The 19,675-nt window shown below is 41.5% G+C and overlaps 1 protein-coding gene across 1 annotated transcript in view; it reads left to right on the top strand.

The window, feature by feature from the left end:
* The window catches only part of ZCCHC14 (zinc finger CCHC-type containing 14), a gene marked incomplete at its 5' end in the record, with an annotated part of 56,456 nt that extends 37,476 nt beyond the window's left edge, over positions 1-18,980 (top strand). Inside the window, 11 exons of the mRNA XM_082489323.1 lie at positions 1,425-1,498; positions 4,305-4,376; positions 4,591-4,700; positions 6,561-6,655; positions 6,752-6,806; positions 8,261-8,534; positions 9,896-9,987; positions 11,276-11,403; positions 11,794-11,934; positions 12,021-13,496; positions 14,687-18,980. Of these exons, the coding sequence (XP_082345449.1) occupies positions 1,425-1,498; positions 4,305-4,376; positions 4,591-4,700; positions 6,561-6,655; positions 6,752-6,806; positions 8,261-8,534; positions 9,896-9,987; positions 11,276-11,403; positions 11,794-11,934; positions 12,021-13,496; positions 14,687-14,742 (2,573 nt within the window). The 3' untranslated portion in view covers positions 14,743-18,980. The remainder of the gene's footprint in view (positions 1-1,424; positions 1,499-4,304; positions 4,377-4,590; positions 4,701-6,560; positions 6,656-6,751; positions 6,807-8,260; positions 8,535-9,895; positions 9,988-11,275; positions 11,404-11,793; positions 11,935-12,020; positions 13,497-14,686) is intronic.
* Positions 18,981-19,675: the final 695 nt, after the last annotated feature.

Genomic DNA, 19,675 nt, shown 5'->3' with positions numbered 1-19,675 from the left:
TTAAAGACAGGCATGAACATCTGTAGATCTATTAAAAACTTGCCAGTTCTAAAACTTTCACCTGCAAATAAATAAGACTCAAAGAGAAGGTCTTTAAAACAGCCTAGACCTAGGTTGTAACATTTTTAAATGAACAGGACACAAGGAAAATTTTTAAATGGCCACCATAAAGCCTTCAGGTCGTGATTGCTTTAAGGTAGAGGAAAATTACGCTCCAGACAGGCAATAGGGTGGCTTTGGCTGAAGTCTCACCGTGGGGAATAGACGTGAGGCTGATGAAACAGGTTGCCCGGTGTAATGTTGTCGCTGAGACTTTAGCGCTGCAGTTGTTTCGTCAGGCAGTTATCTTACGAGGAAGTTATATGTGATAAACGTAGGTTTGAGTCTTGTGGGTAATAGAGTGTATAAATAGTCTTGAAAACAGGTAATCGTTTTGTAAATGGTGATTCCCCAGAAACAAAGCGGTAGGACTCTGGGTTTTGCTTATTAGAACCGCTAAGTGAAAACACAATATACACAGCGTGCATCCCTTCAAGCACCTGTCTCTTGGAAGTAAAATTCTAGTGACTTTGTTTTAGTATAATTGCTTTTGAATTTTTAAGGTGATGTAAATTGGCTGTTTATAAGAAAAATTCTCTGTGCGTATCCCCAAGCGTGCAGTCAAAAGGCAGGAGAAATTTGCAAGAGCAATAGAAAGTCAGTAAAATAATCTTCATAAACTTTAGCACGGTGGAATTTCTGATCTGTGTGCATTGGGAAATGAGAGTCTCCAAGAATGTAGCATATCAAATATCCGACGCGTAAGATCGTGTCTTTAGAGGCTGCATATCATATGTGGAGATGAAAGCAGTGACCTGTACTGTTACTCAACCCTTTCCACAGTAAGATCCCGTTTTTACTTACAACTTTGTCAAATTGCAGTGATCGAGGCTGAAATTTTCCATGAAACTGCAGTCAAGGAGGAATCGTGATGTCAATACAGCAAAAAAACCACACTGAACTCCTTGCAAAATCAGCCCCTGAAAACGTGGAGCCTTTTGCCTGTCTTCGTTTCTCCGTGTGCCGGTTTTCCCTCGAAGGGATGGTGTTTGCTTCTTGATATCATTAAGATAAATCCGTGCCTCTCTGTGTAGCGTTCCGTTATTACGCTGCTGAGTGGTATGATAAGGCCATGAGGAAATAAAGGACTTTGCATTTAGGGTCTTGTTTTGGGTACAGGTTGAAAGGAAGCCTTGCTAAGTAAGGCTGGACCTGGAAGCCTTGCGGAGCAGCGCTGTCGACCTGCCTGTCTGCCGAGCCAGGCAAGCCCGAGCTGTGCGCCTCAAGCTCTCGACGCAAGTCCTGGCACTACCGAAGAGTCATGGCTTTTGCGTGCATTTAAGAATATCCTCCTCATTTTTCTTATCTCTTTGTTTTTTTCACAGTGAGTGTTGAAAAAGTGGAATTAAAGGGATTGGCACACAAGAAAAATGAAAGAAATGTTGAATATTCCTTTGAGGTAAGTTTTGGTGATTGGGGTTTTCTTCTTCTATGAAAGAAGGGGGAGGATAATATTTAAGGAGGAGTTAAATTTTCAAACCTTATTTTTAGATCCCAGAAACGGGTCTAGTGGAGCTCCTTGGGGATAGGTGGTAGTCATATTTTTTAATCAATGATTTGGAAGTAGTCAGAAATTGCTATTGATGAGTATTTGTGGATGATGCAGTACGGGACGCAGGCAAAATAAAAATATTCACTCTAATGCAGCAGGTTGTGACAAAGTATATATTTAGGGGAAAATATCATGCCACGCTTACAGAATGGATCTCAATGTGCTGGAGAGCAGAAGCTAGGAAGAATTTAAGTCTTCATCTTGACAAAGAAGAGATTTAGGCTCTTAGGGCTGTGCTGCACATGTGGGAAAAGAGGTATAGGACAGTCATTTATCTTTGCATTCAGCATTGAGGGGAATGTGAGACTGGCATAGGGTTCAGGCATTACTGGTTTTAAAAGGGGTGTTGAAGAGTACATAAAATAAGTATGGAAATTATTCAAGGTTGAGGAAGATGCCGTGTAGTGAGACACCTAAAAGAACTTGACTGAAGGATGACTTTCAGTATCATATAAAAGCATTTTCAAAGGGAAGAAAATATTTTATGGTAAAAGGGGTGTTAATCTAGCAGAAAAAGGCATAACAGGAACTGTTGTCTGAAAATTGAAGCCAGACAAATTCAAACTGGAAGTGAGAATAGTTTCTTTGGAATGAGAGTGGTTAGCCACAAGCTCCTAGGAGAAGTGGCTTCCCCCTCCATTTTGATGCAGCTTTTGGAGGTTCAGTCATTGCTCACAATTTCAGTGGAGGGATGACTTCATTCTGTGAAACCTTGTGTTAACAGCGGAGACTGGATTCCGGGTGCTGGCGAGAAAGAATGACAAACTGCTTTTCTCCCATCTAGTTGGAACGGCGTATTCCAACATTTAGAATGCAAAGCCCAGAAAATGTCTTTGGTTTGCTTAATGAGGCAACGGAGCCAAACAGTTGCTGAGAAAAGGAGAACCCAAAAGAAAATGGACAGTAGAATTTCAATTATCTGCAACTTTTACAGAAAAAAAAAAAAAAAAGTTTTTCTTTAAAACTACCACCCAAGATAGAGCGTCAGCTCAGCATCTTCTTGTGATGTTGAGAGCGTTAACCTCTTCATGACTCGATTCATGGATAATGTTCTGAATTTTCTGAATCCCATGATTCTTCCAAATGTCATCAGTATTAGAAAGGATTTTTCCAAGGGGTTTTAAAAATCTTTATGAAGTATGCAGTAGTCTGGACTCCAGTTACATATTACTAGCTTGTGAAACATCTTTTCCTATTATAAATTTTTCTATAAATACCCGAAATTACTTTTACCAGTATTTCGCTTGACAGCTTGTAACTGAAAGAACAGTACATAGTTTAGATGAGCTAATAAATTACTGTTTGCTGGCTTAGAAACCCAGCTATTGAATGTTTTGTTTAGTAGCTTGGGAATAGAAGGTCAATAGATAGAGCAGTTCAGTGTTTTCAGCATCACTTGGCAATGCTATTGTTCCCTGCGTTTACAGCTCACATTATTGTTTTATAAGCATTGAAAATTATAACAAGTTAGCAAAACATAAGTTGTTGCAAATGTCGGGTTATTACAAAACTCGAAAGAGAGAGAAACTTCTATATTTTCTGAATTTTCTCATGAATTTAAACAAGTATTAATATATCGTGAACTTTGAAAAACAAGCAAAAAACCCCACAGGCTTTGTAAAACCAGAAACAGTTTTCTTTCTTCTTTTCTTTTTTTTCTTTTTTTTTTTTTTCCCCTTTTTGTGTAACAGCTCTACAGAGAGGAAATTCCTCCATTATGTAATATATTTTGAAATACTCTCCTCTCACCAGTCTTTTTGGCAGTGTTCTGATGGCTGGAAAAACTTTGTGTATGTTTTCAGTTGTCATTGAAACTCGTGTCAGGCGAGAAGACGGCCTCCTGATTCTTTAACGCATAAACCCAGCTTCTTCCCCTCTAGAACTGCTGAAGATCCATATGCCTTCAAACGCCTCGAATAGATGCCCCAAGTCTGAAGGGACTTAGCTGGCCAGCCTCACGCTGATAGTCTTCGTGCCAAGAAATCCTGACTTTTGGCTCAGTTAAACTAATCATCTACCAACCAATAAATGCCGCTGCATCTAAGAATGTAATGACTTAATGCAGAAAGCGTATGGGAAGAGATACTGAACGATTTCCCTTTTCGAGGGCGTATCCAAGATGGTGTCTCAAGAGCGTAGCTAGAGCAGTAACCGCAGGTTTCACTTCTAAGGTTTTGCCTTTTTTTGCAGTGGGGTGATTTGCTGCCATCTTCAACTTTGCATGGCATGTGGAGTTGATTAATTATAAATAGGCACTGTTGTGCTGTGGCGAGTTGTTCATACTGTACATCAGATTCTACAAACCAGCTGTTTTCTTTAAGAATAACAATAGTAATAATAAAAAATTTCCATTACTTAGCGGTCTGTTTCTTAATACTGGATGTCTGCAGTGTGCAATGGCTGTGTAAACTATGAAGTGCTTTTTTAAGCATTCAGGATAGTCGTTAAGTATAATAACAGCAAGAACCGGGCAGCGAGGGAGGACTGAGTAATAGTTACTTGTGCACAAAAAAAGTTTTTCCTTATTGATGTCACATGTTACAAACTTTCTCGCAGTCTGTGGGGGATATTTGATACCTATCATTGATCTTTTGGAACCTAACTTAAATCCCTGACTGCTAGTTACTAAACTGAATACTTCTTACTTCCTAAGGTCCTGTGGTCTGATTCTTCAGTGACGTTGGTAACCAAATCTTCCACTGAAGTGACTGAATTTATTTCAAAGGTAAAGGCGATATGAAAAATCCTTTGAAAATGGAGCGCAGTTTTGTCCCTGTAATTTTGTTTAATGACAAAAATGTATTTTTCAAAATGTACTGAGATAATACAGACGGATTGAATTTCATAAGAATTTTGACTTTTAAATTGCTGTGCCTTGCATTTCATATGAGTTACAAGCCTTCTTTTCACTTATTATTTGTAATATCATCCACCTTTAGCTATCTCAGCTGTATCCAGAAGAAAACTTGGAGAAATTCATTCCTTGCCTAGCTGGTCCAGATTCATTTTACCTAGAACGGAACCACGTGGACCTGGAATCAGACCTTAGGTATGCTGGGTTTTTTGTTCTTGTGGGTTTTTTTTGTCTTGACACTTGGGGTTTTTTTCGCCAAGCAGAAGAAAGAAAAATGAAATAAAAATATTATGGTCACATTATAAATTACTTCAGGAAATTAGAGCCTGATCATAAGCATTATTTCTTGATGTTCCAGCAATTGCAGTGCATAAGAATTTTTCAGGAATTCTTTCTTCAGAAATACAGATGGTAATAATATTCTGTATTAAGCTTCCTGGAGAACTGACATTTCCTCATTCCTTGTTAAAAACAAATAGAGGATCATTGGCTTTGCAGAAACTTGGTTTGCACTCAAAAAATAGCCGAAACTGATTTAAAAAAAAAAACCCAAACTCAGGAAAAAGTAGTTGCCTGAATAGTCATCCTTCTGTATTGAGGGATGAGTTGTGGGGATTTTGTCTCTGTTGTTTTAGGTTGTTGTGATGTTTATTTTACTTTAATTTAGAAAAGGTAGGTATGTATGTATATAGTATAGCCATTAAATTTAACAGCCAAGAAAATTTTGAAGCCTTAGATAATACCTCCTCACGTTATCACAAATCACCGGGACATTATCTAATCTAAAACACGATTTAAAAAACTATCATATGTGGCAGGTCGTGTCAGTTCTCACTTTCTAAATACTGAAATATACTCGGAAAATTTGAGGGACTTCAATTATTTTCAGCTACTACTGTCTATATGTATGCAAAGCATTAAATGACATTTTAGAATACTAATTAACTTTTGATAGAGCTTCTGCTAAACACCTATTTTCCCTAAGTCAAGACAGACTTGTGTCCACCATTGGCAGAGCCACAGTGGATGCTGTTTTTCCACAGTCAGAGCCAGCAGGTGCGTGCCTAGATTATTTTTCATGGCAAACAGCGTTAACATTTCAACCAGTTCCTTCTGTGCTTTGAGGATCACAGCCTATTGATGAGAATTAGGGAGGGTGAGAGAGAGCGCGTGTTGCTGCTGCTGCTGCTGTTTAGCTAGCAACAGTCTCTACAAATCTAGGTTAATAGAGCAGCAATCTGCGTTTACACAGCAACGGTTGTATCTCTGGAGCAGAGAAAGAAACTGTTAAGTGCCACATATTTGAAAAATTCAGAAAGGAACTGTGATTTTTTTCAAGGTGGAAAGCAAGTTCATGTGTGTGTATAGTTGAATTACTTTTTACTCAAAGACTTTTTAAAAGTGACAAATAGAAATATATCGTCAAAATGCTCTCTTTTTTTACCAACTTTTTATACCTTTTCAGATTTGGCAAAAGGCAGTCAAGTTTGCATAACAACAAGAAGTCTAGTCATGTTGATAGAACACACTTTAAACATTGCAAAGTTTTAGGAGATTGCCATTTTTCCGCCCAAAAGAGGCACAGCAATCCCAGGGAAAATGTGACGTAAGTTTTACAGCCTTTTTCCCTACGCTGCCAGACTCTGCATCTGCTGTTTATATCAAAGAGGAGAAAATTAAATAACAGATATATCTATATTTTATGGTTTTCAGGTGCATGAATCTGAAAGGAAATTTTCAAGTTTATATTTGAACATGTTCTGCCTTAGAAGTGTTCAGTGTTCCTAAAATAAGCATCTTTACTGAAACACTAAACAGAGTGAAAGCAACACAACGGTAACATGTGTTTAAGTAGTATTAAGGATAAGAATATCCATGTGTTTCAATTCTACTTTGAATCAGATTTGCGTGGGGTTATGTCTTTCATGTTTTAGTTTCAAAATTTCAAATCCAATTTCAAAATTTCATATGCAGTCTACAATCATGATCGCATAGGCGTCTGCAAATCAGATATAACAGAAGGGGGGGCTTTGTTTGCTTTTGATGACCATGCAGGTATTTGGCACCATTACCTTCCCACGTGGTGAAAAATGACCATGTTAGAAAGTTCTTCAGCACTTCCTCTCCTTCACAGCAACTTCAGAGTTCAAGTAAGTTTAAATTAAGCATAAAAATGAATTTGTTTTTTGTACTGATGTACGTTTCACAAACTGATGCCATTTGTAACTTCTGTTCCCTGTGTTTAGATCCTGGCAACCCTTCCCTTTATAAAGTGGGAACTACGCTGGGAACATCTGGAAGGTGAAATACTTATTTTGTTTACATTTGTTCTGGTTAGCTGTAAAAACCCATTACATAGGTAATTATCTGTCTCTCCTTGGGGATTTATTTGCGTCTGCACTTTCATATTCATCTGCAGAAGATGTTAAGAAATTCTAGCCTTAGTGTGTGGTCTGCCCAAACCAGACAAATGGTGAGAATATTGGTGTAAGGTACTAGCATTCCTAGCGTTCTCATTTGGGTGTTCTTTAAATGTCTTGAGAAGACACATCATATAATAATAACAACTGCAAGAGCTCAGTATGGGTAATGGCTTGAAGAACAGTTTTGCAGTGAGTTGATCTCAAAGGCAACAAAACTTAGGTAACACACAGTTTGCAAGTCGAAATATAACATGATATAATTACTGGAAGTAGAAGATAGAATTCAACTTCAGCTTCAAAAATAAAGGATATAAAATGTAACTACGATGGGACCAAATTTTCTACAGTTGTGACAGAACCTGTCGTCATAGGCGGTTATGAAATCAGCGGTGGCTCTCTTGTCCTAAGAAATGTGTATGTTCAGGGAAGAATTTAGGGAAACCTTTTGACCAGGGTTATATGGGAGATGAGATCAGACGATTGCGGTGTTCCTGCTGGTTGTAAAACCTATGAACACCCATTCTAAGCAGTGTTTCTCAAAATGTTTAAAGCTGTAACTACTAATTGGCATCAACACTTCAATGTTGAGCTGCAGTGATGGATGGTTTCTCTGTGATCAGCTGTAATGGTCTCAATCGCATATTTAAAAGGAATAATGATCATCCGAATTGTAGGCACAGATCTGGTCATCCCTAGTCTTTGTGAGCAAAGGGAGACTAGAGCGTCTCTGAAAGTTTTTTTTTTTCTCTCTACAGCATATTTGAATGTTTCCTTATACAGCAGGGATTTCCTTTCAGAGGGAGGAAGGAAACCTCTTCTAAGGGAGGTACAAGTCAGCCCTGGGAAAAGAAAGAAAGAAATTCTCTTGCCTTTTGTTAGGATTTAACAAACTCAGAACTCATTCTCTTTAAGAGGCAATTTTCCTTTTCTCCAACAAAAAACAGAACCCTCCAGGGAGCCAATATTGTGGGTTATTTTGCCACTTCCACGTGTAAAAAAAAAAAAAAGACTCCACAGGGTTATGTTTGGGCTTCTTTTTAATAATGCAAAGCTGAGCCATGCCCATTCTCTATACACCTTTTTTTTAATCACGGAGAGGTAGTAGAACATATATTATCTGTGATTATAGAAGGAAACCTCTGCTTAAGCTGAAGATAAGGCTTACTATTTGCCATAAATGGCACTGCTTTTATTGTGCTATTGAACAGCACAGGTACGAATCGGTGCGGGTTTTACCAGAACTCCTGGAAGAGGTAGTTTTATATGGCGGTAGTAGCTGAACTTGGCTGACAGCTTCAATGTGCTAAATCAAATACTGTTGTTATTTTGCAGACCTATATGTGGAGTGGCTGGCATTCAGTCTTCTCAGAATCATGTTCAGCACTCGGCTGCTGCTCCCGTTGCACTACCCCATTGCTCCCACGCAGGAGGTACTGGCTCATCGCTGGCCTATCGCACCCAGATGGACACCTCTTCTTCACCCATGTTAATGTCTTCCAGTCCACAGACCCCTCAGACACAGGAGCAAAACGGGATCTTGGACTGGCTCAGGAAACTGCGGTTGCACAAATACTACCCTGTCTTCAAACAGCTCACAATGGAGAAGGTAGGGCAGTAGATTACGAAAAGGGAGCCGGCTTTTAAATTATCCCGCTGTTCTCTGGTGCGGAGAGAGAGGCTGCAAACATCTGCATTGAGAATTGCAGAAGTTACTGGCAAACGCTATGAAGGTTTGCACTCTCTTGAAACAGTAACGTTTTGATGAAAACCTGCTTCCTATTTTCGATCTGTGTTGTGTCCGGCACCCAGGCTGTTCAACAGCTGCCGCCCGTTTCAGAAATCTTCATCCGATGCTTGAAGATCCAACTTGGATGCTGTCTTAGGAGCTCTTCTTTGGCTCCCTGCTCATCTCTTTGATGTGCAGTAGATAACTGAAATTTGTTGATTTTTTTTTTTCATTTCTGCCTCTAGATTGACTTTTCTCCCAAAATATTTGGTTATCCTTATTTAAAAACATAGATTCAGAGACTTCTGACATGAACGTTTGCGTGTGCGCATACCTGCAAGTGCATGTGAGGTTTTTGTTTTCTGCAGAAATTCTTGTGGAATTTCTGCACTTATGTATTTGCATAGTAAGAGTCACAAATGATACCTGTGTGTGCTGGATTTTATCTAAATAGAATACTTCTACAGTATTTACTCAGCTCCATCTGTAAAATTCATGTCCTCTACTGTCTTCTAGCCTTGAACGCCCTCCAGTGGACTAAGTGCTTAGGTTGAGCCAGGTCTAAATTGGGATGGCTTTGTGCGGGTTATAATATGTTGTATGTATTTAATTACAATCTGTTACCCGAGTCTTCTATTTGATTTTCTTCATTATGTGAGGGGAAATATATAGTGTTTTTTCCTTTAATGAAGTAGCAAAACCTTGCATATTATAGTGTGCTTTAAAAAAGCAGGTATTATTATGCATACTTTGCTGGCTTTAATTTTCATTGCATTATAGTATAAATGTATATACTTTATTTTCACATGCTAGGTTTGTATTTTATTATAAAATTTAATTTTGGAGTATATTTTCCAGTTAAACTGATGAGATGACTGCGCATTGATTTGTGTTAAATGACACACCTAGGAAAAGTAGAGTGATTTTTTAAGAAAACAGATCCTTAAACTCATTTATAGCACAAAGTTCTATTTTAATATGTACACGAATTACTTTGTCTTTATTGTGAATAGTTAATATAAGCACACACCTAATTAATCTACAGATGTTCTTTCATGCCAGTCCCCCACACTTATTCTACACTGATTCTATGATTTAAAACTGGAGTAGAGACTTTCTTTGACTTAACATATGTTAAAAAAAATGGCTCTAAAGTTGCCTTTCAGAATTGATCTTTACTGAAAATTGTAAATAAGAATGTTTCGGGCTGTAAAACTAAGCACACGTTTTTTCTTTACAAGTTTCTGAGTCTTACTGAGGAAGATCTGAATAAGTTTGAATCCCTCACCATGGGAGCAAAGAAGAAGCTCAAGACCCAGCTAGAGTTGGAGAAGTAAGTGGCAGGGGAAAACTGTCTTTTTAGGGTCATAAGATATTTAATGCAAGTGTTACAATGGTCTTTGCTTTCCAGACCATAAACCTACCAGGATTCCCACCTGGAATGGATATGGATAATGCTTATCTCCCTTCCTCTGCACTTGTGTCAGTTACTTTGAAAAGCTCTTGAAACGGGGTTTACTAGATAATATTTAGTACTTAGGGGTTTACTGTTGCCTGTTCGGGGTGGTAGGGATAACCAAATGTAAAGAATTTGTGAACTCCATTTTAAAAGGATACGGCAACCCAGTTGTAACGTAAAAGCCCATTTAGGATTTGGGCTTACCACCTACCTGAGATTCATGGGGTACGAGGGGATCAGGCAAGCGAACCGCTGAGCTGTAGGGTTTGCAAGTTCAGTTGATGAACACAGAAAGTCAGGATGCCCAGCAGGACTTTTTCTTCGTAAGACCTGACAGTTTTTTGGGCTTCCAGTCAGTGCGGATGGAGCACAGCTACTTTGAGAGCCTCCGTGGTGTCCTGCGGTGACCCGAGCCAGCTGTGGCAGCTGCAGCCGCTCAGGCTTCTGCTGACTGCCGGAGCTGGGGTGCGCGCTGCCCGATGATACCCCTACTGGATCTGGACTTCTAACTTTGTATGGGGACAAACCACTGAAAATCAGGGCTGTTGCAGGTCCTCCTGGTCTCAGGAAGATCACAGCTGTATGTGGTGAAGGTGCTATAAAGAAGGACACTGCTCTGTGTAATATTAATAGTCCTTTGGGGAAATGGGTGCAACGGATTGTCCTATTTTTTACATCTCCACTTAGAGGGAAATGTGTATTCTGAAGCTACTGCAGTTACTTAAAAAGCAATTAAAAATCCAAATCCATACCCATTTATCACAGCTCCCTGACAGGATTTTTCATCAGTCTTAGTTTTTCCAGAAGGTGTTTGCAAAATGAAAACTTTGGACTGCATTTGGCTTCTCTTTGGTTTTGGTGTGCATGGCTAGGTTTGGGACACGCTTATGTAATGTGTGATAGAATTTAGTCACCATTTGGCAACGTTTTACCTTTTACAAATAAGAGCATTAGTATTGTAATCAGATGGCAAGTAGTCCAAATGTAACTGCTGGCAAGAAGCTATGGTCAAGCTTGATGTAATTTCCGAATGTTTCCATTTGAAATTAACCTAACATTTTAGTGGGCTTTGTTTGCTTCAGTTTCATTCAGAAATTGATTCATCTGTTGTTGTGCTTTAGCCAGTTTTTGTTCCTTCATACCTTTTTCCATCACCCTGTAGAGAAAAATCGGAGAAACGGTGCCTAAACCCCACAACACCTTCGTCGGTTACCAGCAGCGGTGTGGCAAGGGTTCCCCCTACTACGCACGTAGGACCTATCCAGAGTATTCGTGGCAATCATGCTGCAGGTAAGGAGGAGGAGCAGAGGACACTGATGTGCTCTCAGAGCTGAATATGTCCTGCCACAAGAGCAGGCTCATTCTTGTTCTGCTTTCCTGCCAACCTGTCATAAGCTTTATCTTCCAAAATGCCATCGGCTTAATAGGGAGCAATCAAAAAGTCCTATTCCTGTGTATATGGAGTGCAATAAAAAGTAGTTTCCTCTTGACAGCTTCCACGTGAATGGCTAGCTGCGCTAGTCAGTGACTCTTACGCCTCTAGACTCTTGAATCTCTGTAAATCTCAAGCATCACTGTATGACAGGTGATGTCATGAAACGGTTGTAATTGGGTCCCGTCAAGTAGGTGTTACTACTCTTGTTTGCGTTCCCTGATTGCTCACACACCCTTTATCCGCAGAGCTGCGAGTAGATGTGGATCAGCCAGCCCACCCGCTGCCCCGGGAGGGCAGCTCTTCCGAGTACTCCAGCTCTTCTTCCAGCCCCATGGGGATCCAGACGAGGGAAGAGAGCTCAGACAGCGCCGAGGAGAACGAGAGACGTAAGCACAAACAACCAGAGAGGGTGCCCGCGTTGCCCAGCTTTGTGTAGTGACGCAGTTGTACTTATAGATGTTTCTGTCCGTAGGTTTAGAGATTCACTTAGACGGTTCAGAAAAGGAGAAGCCAGTAATGTTACTGAATCATTTCACTTCGAGCTCTGCCAGACCCACGGCTCAGGTCTTACCAGTGCAAAACGACGCAGGCTCCAATCCGTCCAGCCACCACGCTCTGCCAATGCAAATGATGTCAGCGGCCTCTACTCACATCACCCCCATTCGGATGCTAAATTCAGTGCATAAATCAGACCGTGGCAATGCAGACATGAAGCTACTTTCATCGTCTATGCATTCACTTTTATCTTTAGAAGAAAGAAATAAAGTTTCTCCTGGACCTAGGGGCAGCATAAAAATGGAAAAGAGTTTTGGAAATACCGTGGTGGATGTGATGTCTGCCTCTTCTCCCCACCAGCCCTTGCAAGTGCTGTCAGGGGCTGCTGAGAACAGCTCACCCACATCTACCATTAACTTTGGTCCTCGAACCAAAGTCGTACATGCCTCGACTCTGGACAGAGTGATAAAAACAGCTCAGCAGCCAGGATTAATAGTAGAAACGAGTACTGCTGCCACCGTAACATCCAGCACAGTCTTCCACGTGGCTCGTCCACCCATCAAACTCCTGGTGTCTTCGTCTCTTCCTACTGATTCTGCCATTGCCGGACAGACTTCCTGCTCCAGTAATATGCAAATAACGGTGTCCCCTGCAATAATAAATCCCCGGACTGCTCTGTACACAGCCAACACCAAAGTTGCCTTTTCTGCAATGAGCAGCGTGCCAGTGGCGCCAATGCAAGGCAGCTTCTGCGCAAACAGTAATGCAGCCTCCTCCAGCAGCCACCCCTCCACGTCATTTGCAACCATGGCGAATTTGCCCAGCTGCCCCGCACCCAGCTCCAGCCCCACGCTCTCATCTGTTGCTGAGAACAACTTCTACAGCAGCAGCAGCAGCAGCAGCAGTAGCAGCAGCAGCAGCAGCAGCAGCGGATCCGCAGGGAGCATCCCAGTACCAAACCAGAACCATCACCACCATCACCACCAGCAGCAGCAACCGCAGCCGCCTGGCTGCATGGTGTGCAGCTCCTGCGGGTGTAGCGGGAACTGTGGTTCAAGCGGTATGACCGTCAGCTACGCTAACTATTTTCAGCACCCGTTTTCAGGACCTTCCATGTTTACTTTTCCATTTCTGCCCTTCAACCCTTTGTGTAGTAACGGCTACATCAACACGCAGCAGTACAACAGCAGCACGACTTTCCCCGTGGTCCACACCGCCTACAACAGCGGTATAGCACCGGACTCCGTAATGACTGGGCAGTCGACGTTTGCGGTACCGCCAATGCAGAACTTTATGGCAGGGACAGCAGGGGTGTATCAGGCACAGGGAATGATGGGAAACAGCAATGGTTCCACTCACAAAAAAAATGGGAATCTCTCCTGTTACAACTGCGGGGCCAGTGGGCACAGAGCTCAGGACTGCAAACAGCCTCCGATGGATTTCAATCGCCAAGGTAAAAGCAGGTGGAGGGACGGATGCGGGACGTGGTTGACACGCAGAGCGTTGACCTTAGCCAGGGGGAAGGGCTGCGTACCCGAGGGCTGGAGGGAGTCTGATGACAGTGCCGTATCTTTTAATTTCTGACTTGCACAAAAGATCTTTTTCTTGAAAGCTGGTGCTTTTGAGCTGTATTTACAGAAGTTGAAACTTACTTCTGTGCAGACGCAACACGAGGACGGGGCCCGAGCAGGGCTCTGGGGCAGACCCGGGTGCTCCGTGGGGCTTGTGCTGGTTTCTGGGAAGGGGAGAAGTACACACTGCGGGAAGGAGGGAGCTTCTGTGCACAGATCACAGAGGAATTGCTGTTGCTGCTTACCTTGTCATCCAGGTCATTGTCGGGGATAATTGCAAGTTCCCCTGGAAGTCTACAAACTGAACATCTCTGTTCCCCCTTTCCCTTCCTCCCCAAAATAGTAACCTAAATTAAGAATTACTGTTCAAATGTTTTTGAAGGTCCCGTGTTTGCTGCTGTACTTATTTTGTAGGGCATGTTGCTTATGTGGCTACGGCACGGGCTTCTCCAGGAGAGAGCTGAAATCCTTAATTCCAGGAGGGAAACAACTCGGAGAGAAATGTTACGTTACCAAGAGCACCTTTTAGTCCCATTTTTCTTTTTTATTTTAATTGATATATTGTGTTGAGATAATTTGCATATGGTGTGGACTTAAAAATTTACAAACTTTTGACTGGAGCAAACAGCACTGAGGTCTTATATTTTACATTCTGTCTTGTCTATAGTGTATATCGGTATATGTTTTTATACAGTGCAGACAAGATCTGAAGTATTTGACCACTATAAATTAACTAATCCGGAGGACTTCAGAAACGTAGTCTGGTGTCTTTTTAAGCTGAATTTCATGATTTCATTTCATTAATTAAATTTCCATTTAAACTATCCCAAACAAGTTTTTGCCAGCCCTAAAGCTACATCTAATCCGGTGACTTTTACTGTGTGAAACTATGCTTTGATTTTCATCTCCGCTAGCTGCAGACACATGCTTGTCAGCCTCTTCTGCAAGCTGGTGGTATGCTGTAATATCGCCTTACTTGCCCGATAAGCAGCAGGTTCTCTTAGAAAGTTCTGAGACGTAACGGGTGTGAAAAGGTTGGTGGTGTTTAATTCCTCTGTTTCCTCTCCCCCAGGTACGTTCAGGCTGAAATACGCTCCTCCCTCTGAAAGTCTGGACTCCACAGACTGATATTTTATCATCTGGCAAGAAAATACTGTAAGCCATGGAGATATAAGGAGATTGAAATACAAAACTGAGACGTCCAGTTGCTGTTAAGCTTAATGTATTTTTTAATCCAAAGGTGCTTTACTTTATTAGACTAGGTAGAAAATCTAGCTTAGGGGTGCATCAAACCCATTTTTGATTGCCAAATTCAAGCTTGGATCTCGCTGTTGGAACTTCTGACTACGTGTCATAGGACCGATGCGTACTGGATGGGTGGTGGAGCTGGCCAGCTGCATTTTCTGTTGCAAATACAACCACAATGTACTTTTATTTTGCTGGAGAATGTTGCCATATGTGGACTTTCTAAGGTGAAAGGTCTAACTCCAGGGCAGCTACATTCTGAAGTGGAAGCTGGAGGCTGAAGGTAGGAGCGGCCATTCGCCAGAAGGACTTTGGCACCCCTGGGCTAGGTAAAACGTCTACTTTTTTTCAAAAGTGATCAGGCACTAATCTCTGGGATTTTTAAGGATTGCACTACAGAAGAATGTAAAACTCTTCAAGTTTTCTGCACTTTTAGCAGACAGTGTCACTCTGAGACCAGTGCAAGAGGCAAAGAAGTTCCAACTTTTAAAAAAATTGGCACCAGCAGGCTATGGGACTTAACGACACAATACAAATCTTAAGTCAGTCTCTCCATTCCCTTCCAAAAGAACACACACGGCAGTTTCGGTTCCTTCTGGAAACAAACTTATGCTTCATTGTCTCACTTATTGCTAGATAGTGCTGGGTTCCCAGCAGTGGAATAAACTTAGGTTCCAAGGGTCCAAGTCCCAGAGACTCCAGAGTCATAAAGGCTTCAAGGATATTTTCCTGTAATACGCAAAACAACCTTTACGTCCTGTTACTGTATATAGGTCTCTTTCACAGAAACCTTATTATTCTGCTTTTGTAAATGAATTTTAAACCATCCTAAAAAAAAAAAAAAAAAAAAAAGAACTCTGGCAGCAGAGTTTGTAAGCTTTTGCTTTACTTTATATAAAAAAAACCCCTTTGACTCCTACCCCAAGGCTTTTGCTACAGGATTCAGAAGTGGTAGAAGTCAAACATGTAAAAGGTAGTAAACTTCATTATTATCACGACTTTGAAGGATTTATTGTCAGCCTCCTTCGTTGCAATAGATTGTAGATGACTAGCTTTGGTGTTAACTACTTAGCGTACATAATTTGTGGGTGACAAATCTAAATTAGGACTTGAGAGGAAGCCAAACAAATTTTGAACTGCTAATTTGAAATAGTTTGGTCCTGTCTGGTTGAAAGAAGATGCTGATCCTCATGGCTCACCCGAGGAACTTGACAGCATTAAATGGGTGAGGCCTTCTCTTTAAAACGTCTGACATAGGGATATTTGCAAACTGTAATTTGGAAGACACCTTTAAAGTCTGAAGCCTTCTTTACACTTGGAGGTATTTCTTACACCAGTTTAAACCACACCAGGATGAATAATAGCATTTGTAGTGACGCAGCTGACTTTTGCTGGGAGGTGAGGGCAGTCATACCCGAGAAGGAGGTTTGATGGTGGTGGTGGTGGTGGTGCAGAGCTGCCCCAAGATGGGGCCTTAGCGATGGAACATCAGTGTGAGGGGTAACGCAGCAGATTGACAGTTGAGACCTTCCTGGACCACTTTCATAGGAAAGAAATATTCTGGGCCATCCTTCAGTCCCGCCTTCTCAGCGGGCGCTCGGCAGCCTTGCCGGGAAGGCGGGCAGGGTAAAGGAACATCACCGGAGAGGCACGGTGACGATGAGATGGCCAGAAACCAAACTCGGTCCAGGGAGCGATCTGCAGCTCATAGCGCATTTGGCTTCGTGGAACCCAAAATCTAAATTTGCCTAACTTTTGGTTTAACAAAAAAAAAAAAAAAAAAAAAAAGATGATTTTTATTCCTATGCAATGAAAAAAAAAATATGCGATTTGTGTATTCGCAGCCCAGCTGACAGTACCCGCAGCATTGCACACACACTGCTGAAATGCTTCTGTTCGCTCTGCCCGTGCTCCAGGAGGTTACCCGTATTCTAATGAACAACCTTCAGACCTACAACACTAAAGTGATGAAAACTGACAATGCAATTTACTTTGCCTTAATGAGCTTGAGACAATGGTAGGAACAATCTGTCATACTGTATTATGCTGAAGGAAACGTGCAGTTTTCGGTGACGATGTTTACTATTCACAGCTTTGAGGGTCTCTCCAGTGGCCTGGAACATGTGCTGAAAGCCAAACTTTAACTTTTGTTTTTCCACTTTTTTTAAACACTATTTTAAAACTGAATCGTATTTAAATAAACTGTATTTCAACACACATGCAAGTGTTAAAAACCCTCTCAAAATAGCAAAAATCAACAGCAAAAAAAAAAAAAAATAATTTCTGTACCAGTTGCATTTTGTTTGAATGCCCAGGGTTGGGCACACAGTCTCGTCTAATATTCATCCAGAGTCGAAACCATAACAAAAGGACTGTAAAACTGAACTTCTGTCCAGCAAACTGTTTCATTCCTTTCTTTAGAGCTTTCTTTGGGATTGTTTCCTTTGTGTAAAGTTAAGGTTGATGTTTCTTAAAGTGGCTTATGTGTACTTTTAAGTAACATTTTTAAATGGTGAAGTCTGGTTTTAGAGTAAGTTCAAACTCAGAAGTCTTGAGTACTGCAACGTGAGTGTAACAGAGAAATGATTGATGAGCCAACAGCAATGGCAGAGCCTCCCCTAAATCAGAGTGAGTCGCGGCTTCAGATCTGCTAGCGCACGCTGTCCACTTTGTACCAAGAACAACCAAAGTTGGTAAGTCCGAACACAGCACTTTAGTTCCATAAAATAATCCTTACTCTGTTTTTAAAAGGCACAAATCCATCTTTCCCCCCCGAAAAGTAAGGCAGCTTCTTTTAGAATAGCAGTTCCAGCTTCACTGGCTGAAAGAACCAGTTCTTTAAACCTATTTTTATACATTGAAAGATGGAGATTTCAAAGAATGCTATTTATTCCTATCTTTGTCCTGAAAGTATAAAAAGAATTAGTTCTCAAAATGGATTTCACTGTGGAATAGAAATGATTTTTAACTGTAAGACGGAAGGGAATCCCAAGTCATCCCTCTGCAGGGGCACAGAGAAGTTAGCAATGAGTCGTCCCTCGGGGGAGTGAGCGATGTGCGATGCAGTTGCAGCAGTGTTTTCCATTTGGGAGTGTTGGTGATGGAAACGCTCGAAATAGGATGGAATTTCCAGCAAACTCCTCCTCGCGCTGGCAGTCTGCAAATTAAGCATTAATAAATACGCCAGGCTCAACGCTAAACAGCAGGAGAGCCAAGAGGGAAGCCTCATTTTAGCAAGCGAGGTATCGATCAGTGTTCCACAATACTTTTCCTTAAGATAACACGTCACACTCCACTTTTTGTGAAACTTTTTCATACCACGGTCATTAAATCTTGGCAAATTAAGCGCCAGACTTCCAAAAATAACGGCCTAACACTAAACTTTTACCGTTACCCAAAATTCTGTTTTGTACTATTTCTTACTGGCAAGCTTCAGGGTGAAGGTACTCAAAAATTTAATGTAGCAGGTGGTATTCGGCAGAGTAACACTCCTCCCCAAAATAAAAATGACGTTATCTGAAACCCCCGCGTGGGGGTTAGCTGTCTGTCTGTTTATTGGAGGTCACGGACGCTCGGAGCTGTGGATTCGGGGTAGTCTAGAACACCTCTAAAATGAGATGGATGTGGGCAAATCTGGACAGGAGTCCACGTAACAGAGCACTTGCAAGAGTCGAGACGGCTTTTGCTGGTTGAGGTAACTGCCCACCACCATCTCTTGGAGTAAACCCTTGAACTACCCCTTTGCTCTCTTAAATTTGTTGTACATGAGCAAGAAATGTGTTGGTACTGAAGCAGAAAGCAGATCCTGTGTGTTTTCAAGTGCAGATTAACAGCTTCTCTTGGACATAACTTTCCACTAGGAATGAAGGAAACTCCTGCTCCCATTTGAGCCATTTCTTTTACTTCGGTCAATTCTAGTATTACAAATTGTGCATGTAACTTTATAAATATTTTAAATAGTTTTGTAAATATTTAATATTCAGCTAATTTGATTTTGAATTGTAAATGTCAAGTATTCTGGTATTGGGATTTTTATGTTTTATTATACTTTGTTAAAAGTAAAATTGTACATTTTTAGAATGTTTTTATCTGAGTAAATTTAATGTATGGAAAATAAAGAGTTAAACAGAATCCCTTTGTATTTTTTTTTTAATTTAAAGGGGCTTCATCTGTGGGGGGGCTTCTCCAGCTTTCCAGCTTGGCAGTAACCAGGGACTTTTTTTTTTTTTCTTTGGTTAATTCCCTTTATTACTTTTGCTGTCTCTCCACCCACAGACATCTGCGTGTGAATCACAGCTGTTACAGCACCCGCGCTCGCTCTCCTCTGCTCCACTCAGCTCCTGGCTCTGAAGGGGTTTGTGCTTGCTGCTTGTTACCCCACCCCAGCCCAGCCCCCATTTCCCAGGGAAGGGGAAACTGTGGGACCATGAGGACGAGCAGGGAAGCTGTGTCCTTAAACCTCTTGTGGCCCGGGCCTGGGGTTGGTGCCTGAGTAGCAGATTCAAGCACCAGGAGTCTGAGGCCGTGAGAGGCTGGTTGAGTGGGAACAGAAACACAATGGGGATACAGAAACCCATCCGTGTGCCCTGGTCCATACCCATCTACAAAGCAGAACTTTTACAGGGCGATTACACCTGAAATTCCTCCTGGAGGGTGGGTGGTAGCTCCCGCTCCAACTTGTTAATGATGCTCAGTATCAAAAGTTTCAGTACAAGTCATTGTCAGCAGGACCCAGTTCACCACCTCACGCGTCCCGAAGCAGGTGGAACACACCCCTCCATGCCCTTCCCTACAGAGATTCGATTTAAGAAAGCTG

This window comes from Vanellus vanellus (assembly GCF_965231255.1).
Source record: "Vanellus vanellus genome assembly, chromosome: 12".
NCBI lineage: Eukaryota > Metazoa > Chordata > Aves > Charadriiformes > Charadriidae > Vanellus > Vanellus vanellus.
Note: the sequence above shows the minus strand (reverse complement) of the source record. Positions and strands in the feature narration are given on the sequence as shown.